This window comes from Gymnodraco acuticeps, unplaced genomic scaffold (assembly GCF_902827175.1).
Source record: "Gymnodraco acuticeps unplaced genomic scaffold, fGymAcu1.1, whole genome shotgun sequence".
Lineage (NCBI taxonomy): Eukaryota > Metazoa > Chordata > Actinopteri > Perciformes > Bathydraconidae > Gymnodraco > Gymnodraco acuticeps.
The window spans coordinates 7,070,741-7,090,121 of NW_022990238.1; the positions used below are offsets into that span (position 1 = coordinate 7,070,741).

The 19,381-nt window shown below is 39.9% G+C and overlaps 2 protein-coding genes across 4 annotated transcripts; one reads left to right on the forward strand and one right to left on the reverse strand.

Moving 5' to 3' along the window:
• The first annotated feature begins 22 nt into the window (after positions 1-22).
• Positions 23-4,959, forward strand: LOC117548503 (transmembrane protein 265-like). The gene is made up of 3 exons (XM_034219849.1): positions 23-489; positions 2,309-2,530; positions 4,131-4,959. The coding sequence occupies exons 2-3, from the start codon at positions 2,318-2,320 to the stop codon at positions 4,278-4,280; spliced, it is 363 nt and encodes a 120-aa protein (XP_034075740.1). The 5' UTR covers positions 23-489; positions 2,309-2,317; the 3' UTR covers positions 4,281-4,959.
• On the reverse strand, positions 4,504-18,600 carry prr14 (proline rich 14). 3 transcript variants are annotated; one of them, XM_034219845.1, is made up of 12 exons: positions 18,502-18,600; positions 17,620-17,648; positions 17,353-17,532; positions 16,250-16,412; positions 16,099-16,158; positions 14,935-14,949; positions 14,447-14,499; positions 11,326-14,031; positions 10,931-11,063; positions 10,724-10,833; positions 7,462-7,530; positions 4,504-6,325 (listed from the first exon to the last, which is right to left on the reverse strand). In XM_034219845.1, the coding sequence occupies exons 3-12, from the start codon at positions 17,493-17,495 to the stop codon at positions 6,034-6,036; spliced, it is 3,744 nt and encodes a 1,247-aa protein (XP_034075736.1). In that variant the 5' UTR covers positions 17,496-17,532; positions 17,620-17,648; positions 18,502-18,600; the 3' UTR covers positions 4,504-6,033. The 3 variants fall into 3 exon arrangements, with proteins under 3 accessions (XP_034075736.1, XP_034075737.1, XP_034075738.1); XM_034219846.1 differs by lacking the exon at positions 17,620-17,648; XM_034219847.1 differs by lacking the exon at positions 14,935-14,949 and having other exon boundaries at positions 14,447-14,487.
• Positions 18,601-19,381: the final 781 nt, after the last annotated feature.

Genomic DNA, 19,381 nt, shown 5'->3' on the forward strand with positions numbered 1-19,381 from the left:
GGGGGGACTGTGCTGTGACTAAGAAAGAGAGAGGAAGCCTAACCTTCGATGACAGATAACAGTATATGAGGACTAATGTAACTGGATGATCGAAGGGTTGACAGCCGATGTGTGGCAAGAAAGAGAAAAAGGGAAGTGCCTCCACAGTAAATGGGCGTGGAAGTTTCACACAAGAGTTTCGCTCCCAGCTCTCTCTCAACAACTTATATGGCACAGGGCTTTCACAGGGACGGGCCTTCAAGCTGTTTGTTTTTTGAATTCCCACTACATTAACAGTTATTGTGTTTGGATGACCACACGTGGAAATCTTAACCCATCCGTTCATATATAAAGGAAGAAAGACACTTCATTTGGCAGCTGTCACCTTAAACTGGAATACTGTTAAAAGCAAAAGAAGACAAAACACCTGCCTGCTACTTCATTAAGATTTTCATATACATCTGGATACACAGGACAGACTGAGGAGCATTGCATTTTAGATTGAATCAGGTATGTACTCTAACGTAACAATTTATTCATTGAGTTATTGAAATTTAGATCTGTTTTACAAGAAAGACCTGAGTGAATTAGGTTTGATTGTGTTTAACAATGTATTCCTGTGTGTCTTTTCTTTTCACTATACTCAAGAAACACCTGCAAGATTTGGTTTTACATAATATAAATCTTTATCTTTCTCACTAACGTTTCGTAATCAGCACTGACAGGAAATATTACGTTTCTCATTACAAATGATTCACAGGCGTGTGCATCATTACATGAGAGAACTATTATTAACCCAGTCCAACTCTCTGCTACTGCATTCTTCGTACATGACAAACACGCAGAGTGTGCTGGTACTCTGTGCACCACGCTTTGATCAAATCTTAGATTAGATAACCTACATTTTATGCTCCCATGAAAACTTGCCAAGCAGGTTTATTTATTTTCCTAAAGTGTGATCATACAAGTTTTTTTGTTGATAAAAAGGAACACTGTGCCCCATGTTGAACCATTCAAAGGATACCTTTGGTTTCATGTTGGAAATAACCTGCTATGGGGAAACCTATGCTCAACAAAAAACAAACTTTGTGAATATGCATGTTTAGACTTGTAGGCACCAGTTATTTTTAAATTCTTTAAACTTCTGGTATTGTGATTCAGAGTAGTCTAGCCCAAACTGCTCACGCATCAAACAAGGTGAACACAGGACACAAAGGCAACTTAGGAAAACATTCTTTTAGCAATAATCAACCCAGCAGCTTGGCCATCAGTTAAGGAAAGCAGCAATATTTCTCTCAAGGAGATCATGTTCAAACCCTTTGAAACAACTGATGTTCCCTTGGGCCAGGCTGAATAATACCTGAACTGATTGTGGCTTTGTTATCATTGTTTGTCCAAAAAACATACCAGGTTTAAGAGGAGGTTGATCTAAAAAGTCAACTTCAAAGTACATACAAAAACACATAAGAAAACATTAAAGCTCTACCATCAGGTAAAACCCAACAAATTAGTATAAATACGAAGGAAAAAATCAATAGGAAAAGCATTTACTTCCTGTTGTTTCTCTGTGTCTTTACTTCAAGTGCAACATAAGACAAAAGGGAAACATATTTTGATATTTATACATACAGTAGATAGACATAGATATCGACACTACCAAATGAGTTCAATTCAACAAAAATAAAGAATATGTTTGTGAAGTTGACCATGTTCAAAATTGAACAATAACTTACCTAGAATCCCTTTGTTATTTTTATCTCCAGTCAGTGAGTCTAATTATTAAGGGATATTTAAAATGTACGTACATTTGATCAAATCTATCATTCTCTTTAAAGGTGTTTTACTTATCATGTGCAGACTTACAAAAATAAGGCTGAATGCAGGCAGTGTTCGGCACTGTTTTTCAAGTTTAATAATGAAGGGAGTAGCCATCATTGTGCCTTTGAAGTCAGTAGAAAAGTGATTAGGTTCAGATTGGAAACAGGATCATAAATTAAACATACAAGGTTGAATACAATATGTGCACTCAGTGGAATTATGTCCCATTGTATCCGACCAACATTCCTAAAAGAAAAAGTTAAAATATAAGCATTTACCTGGCTGTGCTTGCCATTAGACAACAGTGACATCAGTTCCTTGCATGTCCTTTTATCTTTAAAACAAACAATGTTTTTTTGCAACTCTTAACAAACTTAAAAGCATAAATCCACCACTTAGACAAATCCTAAAATGGTTCTTTCTTTTCAGATGTCATTTGCATATTGCTTCCTCAAAACGTTTTCTTTTGTTTTAGTAATTATTAATTGACCCTTTCTTATATGCTCTGTAGTTTGCAGAAATGCCCAAATCTCAGGAGACGAGTGAAATTAAAATGGAAGAAGTCCCGCTGAACACCATTCCAGGGACTGGGGGCACTACAGTGATCAGCATCTCTGAGCGGTGTGCCGCCGCCTCCTGCTGCGAGGACAGGAACCACAGGATACTCGCCATTTGCAGCATCATCTGTGGACTCTCCTGCATCGGAATCCCGGCTCTGATCAATTCAGTCAAGGTATTACAATGTCATTTCACATTGCTGCTGAATGCTCTAATCAGCAGTGTAGAGGAAACTTCTGTGTAGCTATGCAGTGGGAGTCACCGACTCAGGAAGGAGACACGGTAGGAGCAGTAGCTTTGATGTCAAACACTGATGGTTTATTTGGAGTTAACGGCCGGAGGATTCACATCACAAGTCCAAGAGTCAGAGGTTCTGACTTCACGGTAGAGTTGCCACGTCAATTCTGAAGAACTCTACCCCAGACCCATGTATTTAGCTAGTTCAGAGAGCATCATCAACATGCTGCATAACAAGATAGAATCATAACACCTCTATCAGCTGACGCCAACAGGCAGGAACAGGGAGACAAAACACTGAGAGCACAGCAGCCAAGGTTACAGGTGCCTGTGCTCAGTCAGGACAGTTTTAACTGATAAACTGGGTCAAAGTTATGGGCCTTGGAAAATATTCCACAACAAGCAGGATTTTAAATTCTATCACAAACTAACTAACCTAATTAAAATGTGAAAGCCACCTTTGTGACGGAGGAAAGGTGACCTCTTGAAGACTTTTCTACCCACTGGGTTTAAAGTGCACCTATCATGCTATTTTTAGGCAATAGCATAGGTCTCAGATATATAAAAAACATGTCTATGAAGTGTTTTGCTCAAAATACCAAACAGATCACCCATTTTAGCCATGCCTCATATCCAGGGGTGCACATAACTGGTACGCAGGCACGGCAACAATCTGAAATGCGTACCGTCACTTGTGTCACAAAGCGCATTTGCGTACCGACCCTATGGTACCGACGTACTTGTGGAGCTTTTCCAGAAGGCGGTTAGATCACCGGACAACAGAGTCGGTCTCCGTGTGCACAGACAGGGCTGCTGTTAACGTCGGCCTGTACCTTTCTCAGAGTACCTCACTGAGAAAGTTATGTGCACCCCTGCTCATATCCCTCTATTTCACTTCCTGTTTAAAAAGTGCTGATTTTGAATATAAAGCTTTTTTTTTTTTAAAGAAAAATTGATAAAAACTTTCCGATAGTGCCGTTGGTCCACATTTCCGATATTACTTCATATCGGACGCAAATCTGGATTAGCTCCATTGTACCCCCATTTTTAGAGATTTGGGTATGGAGGAAAAGAGAGGGTTTTATTTGCTGACGCTGCGTGAGTTCCCTGACACACATATTCATGTATAAAAGACATAAAAACGTGCATTTTGCATGATAGGTCCCTTTAAGTTAAGATCAGGAGGTCAGAAAGAAATTTCAAATTGTTTTAAATTACTTTTTAACACAAACAGCTGTGAGGTTGAATATTGTCTTTTTAAATCCAAAAACTACACTAACTTAAAAACTAGATAATGCATATTACATCTGAGTCCATATTTTACATCTCAGTTTGGCTAGCAGATAACAGAAAAACTACTGGCTAGATTTTCAAGTAACTTGGTGGAAGATCCATTTACATTTTGGATTAGGACTCGAATCACAGAGCAGATACATTAACATTGGTAGATACGATATTTAGCCTTGTGCACCCCTAGTTTTCTTTTACTGTTTTCTGATATAACACTACATTCAATGTAATTGTCCTTACGTCAACAGGCTGAGAATACTACAGGTCAAGAGAGAAAGAATTTCTTAAAACGGGCAAGGAAATGTGGCATCATCTCCATCGTGGTATGGTTTGCCATTCTGGTTTCAATTCCCATCCTGATGGCCTTCATCTCATACATCATCACGCTGAAAGAATGACAAACTCTGATAAACCTCTACTGAAGACAACCATAAGAGTGACTTTGGATGTTGATGTTGACAGTGGACAGTACAAACATCATCCATGAAGCTATGAGGAAACTGGTTACACAAAAAGGCAGCTTTAGTGTTTCTTGTGCCGACGAAGTGTCCCAGTTTACACTTTTTTTTTTAATAATATTTTTTACACAACACTTAAAAACAGTACCAAAAGCTTTACAACTTTTACATACTGTAATATTTATTTAACAATGAGAACATTTGGAAAATTCTAATCTAAATGCCCATATAAAATTCACTTTGAGACATGGCACTATGACAAATTATATATTAAAGATTAGAAAATGTCATTCCCCAGTAATGACCCAACCCTTATATATTTGCACCTTAAATGCCATTACAATAACATCATTCTTAGATACCGTATATACTCCAGAAGTTAATACATTACTTAAATCTGTGAATCTAAAAAGGTGGAGAACGGACTCGTTCATCAAGGATGGGGTCCTTGCAGAAAATAAAATGGCAGCGCTACATCAGAACAAGACCCTGCGCTTGTTGCCAGCATTATCTTCTTGTTACCGTAATACTTTTATTAATGTCAAATGTATCAATATGTTGTACTTTTATACATGTATATAAAAAGAAATATTTCGTAATAAAAACCTTTGTGCTAAGAGTTGCTTGAAATTTCCTCATTTAAATGACGATAACAAATACACCTACAAAACACCTATATAAAAAGAGAACGTCTTACAGTTAAGGCAGCCACAAGAAAATACACAAAGATAAAGAAGTTACTTTTCCAATACACATTGACACCATAAATCAATCCAGAGAGAACAGGACGTAATAAAGCCAGCAGTGGAATTTCAACACCGCCACTGTTGATTAAAAGTGCTCTCTAAAAGGACGCTATATTTTAGACAAGAAAAACCCTGTTCTGCCATGAATGTACAAACACAATTGATAAATATTGCTAAGAACATTACAAAGTAGAATGATTAACACATGTCGCCTGCAGACAGACATGACTACACACTGGTTGTGAGATTGGCTACAGCCAATACAAATCTCTTGCTGGCATGTTTTAAAGTTACATTCAGCATCAATAAAGAATAGCTGCCTTTATGGCTACACTTGCAATAATGCTTAAAGTCATGTAAGCAGTACCAATATGTTGTTACAATGCTTTTCTCTCAAACACAACAATGCAAAATAAATCAGATGCATACTGCATTTGCATTTTTAGAAAAGAAAACGGGCAGTGTAACAAAACGGCATGATGACTTACCCAGGGAGGTTGTACAGGTTTGCAACTTTGGGTCTGAAAGAAAAAGTAGGTTATATTGAAAACGGTATTATATCGTATAAGTGTTTAATTTAAGGCTGGCAACATTTGTGTATGGACAGTTTCACTCGTCACAGATGGAAAGCTGTCGGGGGAAAATGGACGGCCAAGGTTTAAGTGCATTAATGACAAAAATGCCATGTACAATGCGATTACCACCATGTTTATAACCAACTTCTATGAGGCAACACATTTCTGGTGCTATGATGTATTGTTCTTCTCACAGGGCTACATATATATTACAGAACATTATTCTTTAAACAATTACTTCACAACAACAATCATATGTGCTGGCAACAACAGAACAATTCACATGTGAATCTTCATGTTGGAAATGCATTCGGAATATTCGTATTAACAGAATGATCTCTCGCGGTGATTTAGCCTTTTCAGAGGCAGCTGTCAACTGTCGTTGTGATCATGGATCAACCACAGGTTCAGCTGATGGAGCTTGGCACAGAGGAGGGAGTCTGAGTCCTGCACGCTGAGGGGCGGCTCGTCTCTAGCAAAGGACCCTCGCCTCTTCCTGGAAGATGAATTTCCTGACTTTCCGACACCAACAAGGGGCTTCTTCGGTCTTCGGACCTCGCCGGCATCCAAGAATTCCATAAAACGTTTGACTCGCCTCTGGCCGAACCAGGACTCTGAGCCATTTTTGCGATTGAGAGGCACTTCGAGAATGGTCTCCAGCCGGCTAAAAACAGAGTTAGAAAGTCTTATTAAATGTATGTATAACACATGTAGAAATGTTGACAATAAAGCTGACTTTGAATAAGTGAGTTGAGGAAGTTAAGGGAATGTAACAAGTTGTTAAGGAGTAGTTATTGCGTTTCACATAACTGGGAACTGATTTGAGTGAAGAATGATTCCTCTGGTGCCACCCTGTGGTCAAACCTTGCCTTACTAGCTGTGTACACATCCACTATGCATACTAACAGGTTTTGGGTGTGTTCACAGGGAAAGGTGACAAAATAAAGTACACTTAAACCATTCCTATAATTCAATGTGGACAAGGTCCTGCTGACAGCTGCTTTTGAAGGTTTGGAAAATGCCGAGTTATCTTTAAAAAAGGTAAAGATTATTCCTGATTTGAACTATACTTGATTTTAAATTTGAACATAATCTGTTGATAAATCTAAACAATACAGCTTTATTTATAAAGCACTTTAAAACCTCCAGACCAAAGTGCTGTACAGTCAAATAAACAAAACATACAAAAACAACACAGCACAGCTCACACACAAGTAAAAACAATAGACAATTTAAAAGCAATAATCTAAAAGATGTCAATACGCTAAGGAAAAGAGGTGGGTTTTAAGAAGCGCTTTAAAAGCAGACCGTGTGGCGGCCTGCCTGATATGGATGGGATTAGTTTTGTATCATAAAGATAAAGCAACACTTTCTCAGAATAAAGCAAAACTATGAGTTTAAAAGAAAGAAAAACTGAGTCAAGCAAAATAAAATAAATTTCAAAAATAAAACTAGAAGTTGCAAACAAATCATTTGTGTAATCATGTAAACTATAAGTCTTTTTTGTTTTAACATAGGTATGCAGAGGCAATCCTAATAACCAAAGGTCTTCTTATATTTGATATGAAACAAACCCTTTAAATATGTTTTGAGTGGCGCTGAGCAATAGAAGTTTAAATATGAAGACATTTTCTAATAATACATATACAAGTGTTCACAGCAATGCTTCAACTAAGCCCTTCATACATTTGCATCTTGAAGACTAAAAAAAAAGTTTAAAATTACATTGTGTGTGTGTGTATGTATATATATATGAATCATTTAACGTGCGATTACAGTCGGTGCTGTAACTGATCTTACCCGTCAGGAGGTTTGCTGAAATTCTTATTGGTGTAAATTTCTTCCAAACTAAACTCCTTCTTTTTCAGCCTGTGATGTGACAAAGAAGAAGAACAACAAACATAGCAATCAGTCTGAATATTGATCAAAGTGTTCAATAAACAACAGACATGTATTGACATAAATTAACTTTCAATGGCATAGCAGCGTGACCTCATAGTATTTGACCTACTTTCAAACGCTCACCCAATGTAAAGGCAGAGTGACTTTACATTGACTTTTTAAAGCTGGTTGTACAAAACCCGATGAAATAGCACCAATGACAGGCGAGTCAGCTCCATTTGCTGATGAAGGCAGTGAGATGCCTTTTAAATACCAACATCAGTGAGTCTGTAAACATTGTGTGGGGTTTAGGGTCATTTGTACCACATACCGAGGTCTAGAGTAGGGCTGCTCGATTATGGCAAAAATCATAATCTCGATTATTTGGGTCAATAATTGATATCACGATTATTAAAAACGATTATCCATTTACCGTAATTTTGGGACTATAAGGCGCACCTGAATATAAGCCGCAGCAGCTAAATTGAATGATGTCTACATATATAAGCCGCACTGGACGATAAGCCGCAGGTGTTTTAATGACCATATGTAAGGGTTCGTGCACAGAGGGGATTGTCGGGAAAGAGATGGCTGTTTGAGGAAGCTCCCATTTATTAACATTTCAACAAACAAGTTGCATATTTGCATAACGCATTCAAGTGTTACCATTTAGTGCAATAGTAGCTACAGAACATGTACTGTGCTGTGTAAACTGTACTGTATCACATAGCGTTTCAGACACAAACTTTTCCATTTTCAAACTTAAACGGTGCGCTCCCAGCGCACGAACCGGCAGTGATCTACAGCAGTGGTTTTCAACCAGTGGTACGGGGACCACCAGTGGTCCTTGAGGGAGTGCTAGGGGTTCCCCAGCAAAATTAGTTAATAGCGTCACAATCATTTAACCACTTAGCTTTGGCTATTTTTTAAAAACCTTGAAAAAGTGTGCACATCTTTGAATATTTATATTTTCTAAAGCGAAAATTAACTGATATCTTTGCTTCTGGGGGTCCCTGGCACAAAATATTTTCAATTGGGGGTCCGCGGCCAAATGTGTATCAATTTAGGAGTCCTTGGCATGAAAAAGGTTGAAAACCACTGATCTACATTATAGCCTACAGTAGTACCATAACAAAAAACAAAGCTTACAGCGCTTGACGAGGCAATATCAATGGCTAAATTAAATGTGTTTTTTTAAAAGTGCAAAATAAAGTGCCTGTAACACGACAGTAAGCGCGTAAGCCTAAAGTTGCAGTAACACGGCTGCTTAAAATATACGGTAATCAGCCTACCAGAAAAGTCATTACTCCTCGTCTTCATCTTTTAGGCTAAGGTGCAGTACACGATTGTAACCAGAAAAGTAAAGTCATTAATCCTCATCTTCGTCTTCTTCCTGCGTACTAAAACCACCAAAGTCCTCATCTTCAGTGTCGGAAACGAACAGGCTCAGGGTGGCTTTGTCAGCCACTCTCCTCTCTCCTTCGTTGTCGCTCTCAAAACCAACGAAATCCTCTTCGTCACTGTCGGAATCGAACAGCCTCTGAAGGGCCTCAGCTGTGGCGGCGTCCTCCTCTTCATCACGCAGCAGTCCAGCCTTTCGGAACCCGTTGGTGATCGTGGATGTTTTGACACTCCTCCACGCTGTCAGGATCCACTCGCAAACTTGAGCGAAAGTTGCTTTTCGCATGCGACCAGTTTTGGTGAATGATTTATCGCCGCTAGTCATCCACGCCTCCCACTGAACGCGTAGTGCCACTTTGAACGCACGATTGACACTGATGTCGAGTGGCTGCAGATGCTTCGTTGTGCCCCCAGGAATCACAGCTGGAATTGAGTTTGTGCTCTTGATGGCTGCTTTCACAGAATCTGTTATATGGGCCCTCATGCTGTCCAAAACGAGCAAAGCTTTTTTTTGGCGAAAGAATCCTCCAGGGCGCTTGACGTAGCACTCATTCAGCCACTCCTTCATTACGCTTTCCATCATCCACCCTTTCTTGTTGACTTTAAAGCAGATGCCGTTCGGGATCTTTTCTTTTGGCATTGTAATCCGCTTAAAAATCACCATTGGCGGAAGCTTTAATCCAGATGCTGTGCAGCCAAGAACACAAGTGAAATTCGTTCTCTCGTGGCCAGTGGTTCTCAACGTGATGGACGATTCACCTTTCTTGTTAACAGTCCTAGTGAGAGGCAGGTCAAACGTCAAAGGCACTTCATCCATATTTATGATCTGGTCCGGTCCGATGGAATATTTCTATCTTTCTTTGTGTGAATTCGGTGGCGACTGTTTTGGCCTTCAGTCGGATCTGCACGGTGGAAACACCTCGGCCGTCTGCTCTCTGTGTGTTCACCCAATCTTCAAGAAAGTCTTCAAGTTCGGGCCATCTGCTTTTATTACCTCGGAAAGCTTTTTTTGACTTTTTGCATTGAGACAGTTCTTCTCCAACGTCTCACCATTGACTCATTGATGCCAAGGGTATGTGCAGCAGCTCTATTTCCTTCTTTTACTGCCAGATTGACTGCCTTTAACTTAAAAGCTGCATCATATGCATTTCTACGTTTGTTTTCCATAATGAGGGTTTGTGCATGAAAACTTCCTTTGCACAAACTGTCTCGCTCTCGTAATGTCTGTCTGTCTTGCTCTCGTTCTGTCTCTCGTACCACTCTCGGTTCCACTTTTACTTTTGCGCGCTACCTGTCTCACTCTTTTCCGGCCTCCAGCTTTTCCTGCTGGAGCCCGCCGCTTAAAGGTGGGGGCGCGGACCGGCCATAGAGCCCATAGAGTTAAAGGTGGTGGACTGTAACCTGTAAAATCCATAGATTTAGGAGGTCCCCTAGTGGCCGTTAGCTGTAAAAATCCATAGATTAGCCGCACCGTTATATAAGCCGCAGGGTCGAAAAATGGGAAAAAAGGCGCGGCTTATTGTCCGAAAATTACGGTACTTTGAAAACATCAATTTATTTGAGAAAAAATGTGAACTGTATGTGTTTAACAGTTGATTACCCTGAACTTTAAGTATAATTAAACTGAAAAACAAAAAAAATAATTAAAATAAAATAATAATCGTTTTATTTCGCTTATGTTGTTTTTGTAATCGTTGCAAGCCATAATCGTAATTGCGATTAAAATACGATTAATTGAGCAACCCTAGTCTAGAGTAAACTTCCATGTGTGAGTATTTACCTGATGGCTTTGGGCAGGCCCATTGGGGTCAGGTTGTTCTGAGGTTTGGGTAAAGTTTTCCGAATTCTAATAGACGACACCTTCCCTCGCTCCTCACGTTTTTGCACCACCTGCGAACATGAACAAGGGGATTAGTTAACTGAATCTAAATCGGTTTTTATACTTTTAGTTAAAGATGTCACTACACGCATGTTAAATAATGTATACCTTGATTTCAGAATCTGAAAAGGCCTTTTCTTCTCTCAACCCTATATCTTCAAACTCCTGACTGGATGAGCTCGTGTCCTCGCCGTCATCCTCCTCCTTACTCTGTCGTCTTCTCTCAATGTCACATTTCCCACTGCGAAAAAGACGATGGTAAATACCAGCCAACAGTGAAAACACTCTTCAGAACCATTGATATAAGTACTAATACCACACTGTGAAGACGCTCCATTAAAAGTCAGAGCTCTCCATTCAAAACCTTACTTCGGTAAAAGTATTTATATTTTTTAATCAGCAAGGTGTACTTGAAGTATCAAAAGTAAAAGTACTCATTGTGCAGCAATTAATATCAAAACATTTGAGTATCATTGGCATCATCAAGTGAAAAAACATATTACCTGCTGCTAAAGTCCAACGGAGCTCTCAAGTCGTCGATTTTTTGGATGGATATGAATGGGTATAAAGGAAAAGAGGAGGTGGGGGAGGAAACAGACGTGCTGGGGCTGACTGCAGCTGCTCTACTGTCAACTTTCTTGGAAAGGAAAGCCAAGGGGCTTGAGAGGAAACAGGAAGCAAGAGCTGAGAGGGAGGAGCTGGGAGAAAGTGCAAAACTGGGAGACAGGAGAGACAGGAGAGATCTTCTGGACGGGTACACCTCCTTACGCAGGCAGAGGGGGGCGATCTCCCTCTCCACCTCCTTACGCAGGCAGAGGGGGGCGATCTCCCTCTCCACCTCCACGCTGCAGACCGTGTGTCGACGAGCCCGCCGCAGGGCTTTCTGGAAATCAAGGACAGAAGGAGTGTGGGGGGCTAGGGGCAGGTGTGGGGAGCGGATCCTGCTGAGCTCCGGGGAGTGCAGAGTAGAAGTCCAGAGCGTGTCGTCAGGTTGGAGGGACAGGATCTCTGGACAAGAGTAGCTGCGAAACAGGCGTGTTGAGGTGCCGTTCCCTGAGGAGCGGGAACTCGCTGTAGCCAGGTCTGCATCGTCCATAGTGATGCAGTTTGTCCCCTGCTCACCTTCAAGAGTCCTACTTTGCAAAACTCTGCCTTTTCTCTTGTGGTTTTCTGCTCTACTTGGCTTAATGTTAACCCTTTTTGTACTAGACCTTAGCCCAGACACAGTCACTCTGCTTTGGTTACTGGCCTCTACCTCTTCTGACACAGGAGCAGCACTCCTGTCTTTCCCTTCAACAACATGGTTAACTTCAATATCCAATTGTACATTACAGTCTTCATTAGGTTGAGAGGATGAAGAAACAGGTTGTTGAATACTTTCAAAAGGAGTCATTTCAAAATATACAGGGTCGATTGAGATTTTACATTTGCCTTGTTTAGGCTGGTTTTCTTTGGCTAGCAAATGAAGGTTATTGACACACTGCTTTGTCTCTTGATTCCCAGCTGACATGGATGATTTATCAGCAACCTTTAAAGCCTTTTTGGATCGTTTGGGCAGCTGCTTCAGTTCCTTTTCCAAGCCTGAACCTGATTGGGTTGGCGATTTCCGTTTTAGTGGTTTGTCGTTGATATTCCTGCGCTTGCTTGTGCTTTGGAGGGGCTTTATAGAAGGACTGACAAAGACCACTGATAATGGTTCCTGCTCAATTTCTTTTGCAGAGGTGGTTTCTAGTTCCTTACTGTTCGACCTGGTCTTTAGTTTTTTGCAGGAGCCACCCGTTGGCTTCACCGTGCAACTGCTGCCCTTTTGGTTTTTTTCTGACACACCAGTGATTTCATCCAGAGAGCAAACCAACATTGCATCAGAGGGACTTTCAGTCTGTGTGTTTAACTCGGGCTGTAATTCTTGTCCTACTTTTCCTTTCTTATTTTCTCTTTTTGAAGCAGCTTGTCTTTTCCTAGCAGGCTTCAGTGGTTCTCCCTTATCTTCAATGGGATTTGCCATCACAACTTCATTTATATATGGTTTCAAAAGGCCACCTTCTGAGGCGACATTTAAAAGCTCTTGTCTTTTTGTTTCCATTTTAGATTTATCTACAATCAATCTCTTCTTCTTCACAGCTTCTTGAGAATCGCAGTCCAGTTCCACACCCCTCTTTGCTCGGACAAGAGTTGAAACTGAGTAAGTTTCAGGGCTTAGTCCACACTCCAGCTGTTGAATATTCACATAAGGCCTTAGTGTCCATCCATTTGCGTCATTTAAGTTATTATGATGTGTTTGGCGAACCATAACTTCTAATCTTCTGCCTTCATCCACATGACCAAGCTGAGGACAGTCGGTGTCAGGCTGAGTAGAACAGACGGAATCAGTTTTGTTTGATTTAACAGAATTCATGAAAGAAACCTGCTCATAACTAACCTCAGACTCTTCCTTCTTGACTTTGGATTTTGAAGACTTAGAAGCAACTTTCTTTACTCTTTCTTTACAAATTCTATTAACTGTACATTTCCTAGGCAGTAGTTTCAGCTGGACAGTCGCATTCCCTCTCTGGTCCTCCATAACACCAGAAAACTTGACATTGGAATCATGTGAGGCACTTCCGTTGACAACTTCCTCAGAAACAATGCAGGGTAAGGGACAGTGTTGCAAAGGCTCAGGAGAGCTTATTTCCTTTTGGGTTATTGCACTTTCATCTGACTGTTCAGAGCCGTGTGTTGGCAACTCCACATCCAACAGTAATTTATTTGAATATTTAAGAGCAGCAGTTTCTGTGTTTTGTGAACCTTCTACTTTACTGAGCCTCTGCTGATCATCTTCAGCATCCGGATTCCTATTCTGGCTTTGTGCTTCTGGATGAAGTGTACCGCTCTGCTCCGAGTGTTCAACATCAGATGATGGATTGGCCTGTAGCTCACCCTCATCGAGTTTGTCTGGATGGTCTGTGCATGGTGGAGGAATATTAGCTTTGAAGAGTTTAACAGGACTCATCACTATCTCTGTGAAACTGACCATCTTTGACTTGAGCGACTGAAATAAGGGGACAATCACCCATCCCTTCGGAGCAACAGCCAATCCCTCCATGCATGCGTCCATGTCAGATTTAGTGGTGTCAGGATTATGTGTGGTTTCCTCAACAAACTGCTCCACTTCAATGTCCGCAGCAGAGACGTTTGGTTCCTTGCGTGGGCTTTGCCAGGTCTTTTGCCTACTACAAAAACGGAGAGGAAAATTAGGCTCTCAAAACACATTCCACTGATAAGAAACATTACTGTTATGTCAAATAACAACACCTACATATAGTTGTTTCATGAAAACTTTGATATATGTTTAGTGTCAATACAAGGTCTGAGTTCTTTATTTATTGAAACATTCAAAAATCTATGCCTGTTTTTATCTAGCCTGATGTTGTAGGTCATATGGAAAACTACTCAAAGTATGCCTGCATTATATATTCTGACCAAAGAGATTCATGTTATTTAAATACTGTTTCTTATTGTTCACAAGTGTTGAAAATATATATTTTTAACCAATACAATTTAAATGAGCACATGCATAAAAGGAACATGTTGGAAAGCAGTTTTTCTAGATAAGTCAAAACTTCAAAGTAAACATCTCAGACTTACTGATTTTGGGGCTCGGCTGTTAAACTGACATCAAATCCATCCTTGAAAAAAAGAAAAGAAAAAAGCATAAAGTTTAGAGTCCTTTCTCATAAAATCAACTAAACACAAATGCTGTCGTTTAGAAAATGTATTATCGGCTACTCTTTCATTATAAAACAAAAAGTATATATTTATATACATTTGAATTTCAGTGTTCTAATTTAAGATTAGCAAAAAAGCTTAATTTGATCAAATTTTGTTAAAAGAATAGAGGACATTAAGTTATTTTTTATATATATTGGTTTTTAGTGTTTATTCATTCACTTCTACCTTTTTGCAAAACAAGAAGACAAATACAACGCATTGTTAGTCCCCCTTACGCATTAGTGGGTGACATTAAGACAGTGGATTTCTTGTCAGATGCAGTAGACCATGAAGGAGGATTACAATCCCTCAATTAACCCTCACACCCTGCTCACTCTACAGGTCTCCAATGTTGACATACACAGCTGTACAGCAAGCTGCTGCACAGATTAGACACAGAAAGCTGCATTACATAAAAAACACCACCAAGTAGGGCATGAAGACCAACAGAGACAGAGAGGGTCGAGTGTGGAAACCTCTAGAGCAGTGGTTCTCAAAGTGGGGGGCGCGCCCCCCCCCCTGGGGGGGCGCAGAGGCATGCCAGGGGTGGCGCGAGAGACCAGGAGGAAAAATGGTTTTAAAAATGTAAAAGATAAAAAAAAGAAAATCATAATGTTAAAAATTATTGATTCGAAAATAATATGATACAGTACAGTACTATTACGTCTGGGTCTCTGTGTTTCATTAAAGCTCAGCTCTGTGTGTGCGTGTGTGTGGAACGAGCCATTTTGTGTGCGCGAGCGAGAGAGAGAGCGCACCGGTACCGGAGATCGTTGTTGTTAGCTTCTGGTGCTAGCGAGCTACGCTAACGGATATAAGGAGTTTTTTCAACAACAAAGTGGAGGAGAGTCCTCTCCTGTCAGACTGAGAGACTCAGTGAGCTAAAGGACTCAGTGCTATCTCAGTGGGTCTCAAACGTTTTGGTCACCATTAATGTAAACAATTATATGATCATTATAAAAAAATAAGAGAATAAATGAAAAACAGCTATGAAATACTATATGACAGTAAAACAAGAATAAAGTTTAAAAGGGTGATTTGTAAAATATTCATAAATAAAAAGTAAATCTGTTTACAGTTCTGTGTTGAGAGATGTATCCATAGATCTCTTCACTTTGCTCTCAAAGTGCACCAGATTGATGCTTTTAACTTCAATATTTAAAAATAAATCTTCCCGGGGGAGCTTGCCCCCGAACCCCCCTATGTGAGGTCCACACACCACCTATAAAAATAGCACTTGACCCCTGCTTACACCTATGTGCCGTGAGCTGATTATCGAGCCTTCATTGTAACAGTTGCGGGAACACTGTATGTGCGTGGGGAGTGTTGCAGTAGAAAATTCCACTGTAGCGACCGGTACATTAATGGGAAACCCTAAATGTTTGAGCACCCTCTATGAAACGTCACGCTACCCCACAGCACCCCCAAAAGAAATCTCTGGCGCTGCCACTGAGCCTGATTATTTGTGTTGGGGGGGACAGAAAAAGTTTGAGAACCACTGCTCTAGAGCAAGGAGAGATGCCACTGACCTCCTTTTGTTTCTCCAGTACATGTGTGCCTTCAACACTTGACTGCTCGGACTGCGACACCTACAAACCAGAGATATGCATAAACAGGTACTCATTTGATTGTCGTAACATTAATTATCAGAACCAAGATTATTTATTTTTAAACTCCTACCATGTTTGCACTCTCCCTTTGTCTCCGTGTGGGCGACGGATCCAGTCTGGATGATTCCTGAGCTGTTCCGCTGTCTGTGTGGCTCTGCTTTTCAGGGGTTTGTGCTTTGATCTCTTGAATTCGGCCACTCCGCTCGTGTCCAGATATTCCATTATCCACACAGCTGTGAATGTTTAAAAACATTTTCAGAAAATCAAGTCAATATGAAGTATTTTTTGTTTTAAGTACAGTGAGAAAAACAGTACTTTAGGTCTTAAAGATGAGCGGTTCAGTTGTTATGATAGGGATGTCCCAATCCGAGTCCTTTAGTATTAGGAAGGAATCTACTGATATTCAGTTAATCAACCTTGATCTTTCATAATTAGTTATGATTTAGTCTAACACCTTATTCTTCACACACACTACCATTTTTGAAGGTACTTAATAATAAATATTAAGTTGTTGAGTTAAATTACTGACTTGATAGGGTGAAGGTATTAGAAACATTTCAGGAATCAACATGAAGCGATAAGCTAGAGAGAGGATGTCTGACTGTTGGAGTCCCTCCGGACTACAAAAAAAACACTTTGCTTGCGTTGTTACAGAGTGATGCTTCAATTACCTCGTGATTTTGGCTGAGCACAGACACAGACACGTTTTATTTTAGTCTGCCATCAAGTTACAAACAGCGTTGACTAAAGCAGTGACGGCCAATATGACCTGCCGTCGCTTCATCTATTTAACCGTCAAAAGAGTCACATCAAAAAGAGTAGCTGCTAGCTGAACGTTCTGCACACCGCTCTTTGTTAAGAAGAAAGAGACACACCATTAGTGAAAATGAGGAAATATCAAATCCATTAAATTGCCAACAGAGGTGTCAGAACTCTGTCACCAAATAATGAAAAACATCAACGTTTGAATGATGCATGGCAGTGCAACAGATGGAAAATACACGTTCCTAGTATAAGAACTGATGGAAATGAAAATGTAACAAATAATAGCAAAAGTTTCCAGAGGATGTACTCGTTTAATCCGTAAGTCCAAAACTGTGAAAAAAAGTGTCACAAAGAAAGGAGGGGGAAATAGACACACAGCAAAAGAAAAAGGTGCTAGGACAACTATACCTGGGAGTGATGGAGGAAAGGGGGAGGAGAGGTGGAGGAGGTTCACTGTGGGGGGGTGCACTACAGAAACTGTTAGAGGGAATAGCATGTTCATCCATTGGACAAACTATCTGAGGGAGCAAGTCACAGGGATAAGTCAACATCCCCTTGCTCGCTCTTTCTCTCCGTGTCTGTCCTTTTCTGAAAATAACAAGAAAAAAACATGCAGGGTATCACATCAGCATTAAAGCACTTCAAAATAGGTCTTAAACATTAACATTCACTTACTTTTCTGACCCATGGGATGGTTGTTTCTTCTGGAATGAGCAACAACGTATTTTAGTCATTTCCTTTTTGAGATTTACATAATTGATTTCAAACCTGGTTATTTTTTTAAAAATTATCACAAGATAAAATGTAAAAAACTGACACAATTTGAAAATGGCCTTTCTCATTTTTCTCGCTCAAGATGATTTTTTTCAAATGTCTCGTTTAGTCCAAAAATAAATAAATACTGTCTCAGAAAAATACAGTATGATGTGAAATGGTTAGAAGAAAAAGACTAAACAAACGCATGTTTTGGATTTGAGCGTATGTGAGTCATTGTCGTTAGCACATAAATTAGTTAAATTGCCCTTTCTTTGGCAAAAGGTTGGCTACATCTAACGTTGGACTAACAACCTTAAAAGCTAAGCGGCTAGCTATTTAAATATGTATTTATTTCATTGCATTTTTTCAATCAAATAGAAGGTGCGATTGGTTCGATTAACACTGGGCTAGGTCTAAATGCTGGAATACTGTTTCACATTCAAACTTTTATGTTGAGGCTAAGCAAACAAATGGAAAGGTTAGCGAAATGTGTTGTATTATATACAACGGATATGTTTTTAAAAAGTGTATTAGGGCCGACCACCTTGGCGTTAAGCGCTACAACTAAGCATAGCTTCATTGTAATTCTCGGTTAACACTGCATGGTTTGGGCTAACACCGATATTCACACAGTGTGTAATATACAGTTAACACAGTCTGTTCCGGGGAATAGCCGTAGCCACCGGTAGCTGTCATCTCTGCTAACGCTCAAACGTTTTCTATGTGGTAACCAGGCACATATTGGTTTAACAGTTCAGTTGCTTGCAGGTTTTATTGCTGAATCACAGTGAACAAACTTACCAGAAACGACCAGCTGGCTGGACTGAGGGTAGTATTCCGACCTCACCGTAAACAAGACATGCCGGACGGCGCCCAACAAGCGACACCCTCTCGCAAACGTATCCGTTTTTGCAAATTCAGACAGATAGATCATCCAATCACAAGACGAGTTACGTTTCCTTGTTGAATTCTGACCAATGACAGAAGACTTTGAAACGTCGTAGGTGGATGGCATGGTGAAAGAGCGCTGATAAAAGGCTCAATTACAAAAGTGAGTCTTCTATTATGTCCTCGGGTGACCTAGAATATTTTTAGACAAATAATTGATTAACTGGAAATGATATATGAGATATCATATTTACATTAAATCAGTGTTTTAGTGAGGTAGAGCAAGAACATCTCTACTTTATTTATTTCCCATTGATGCATGTGATAACTCGGAATCCACCGCTTCATCTCTGGTCGTGCAGGTTTCCACGTTTAATGGTTGCATCTGCATCATGGATTGTGGCTGCGCATGTTGCCATGTTCCTGTTTGATGCCTTCTTCTACTACTATTGTTAGTCACATTATTAAGAGTTATTATTTAAAATATGTTTAATTGTGTTAATCATAACGTGGTTAAAAATGAAGGCAAGCCTTGAACCTGGAAGCGGCCTAGCATCCCATTGATCCATCTCTTTTAAATATGTTCACATTATCTTTTTTGCCATATTTTTTATGACTAATCGTAATTCAATATTGATGTTTAAAATGATGCCAGTTACATTTACAAATTAGTACAGTAGTACATTTTACATTAACAGTAGTAGGTAAACAAGTGTAAAACAAAGAATTAGCCATAAATGTCAATGTGCAAATGAAAGTCATGTGGAACAGCCATTTATATTTTACTCAGTGA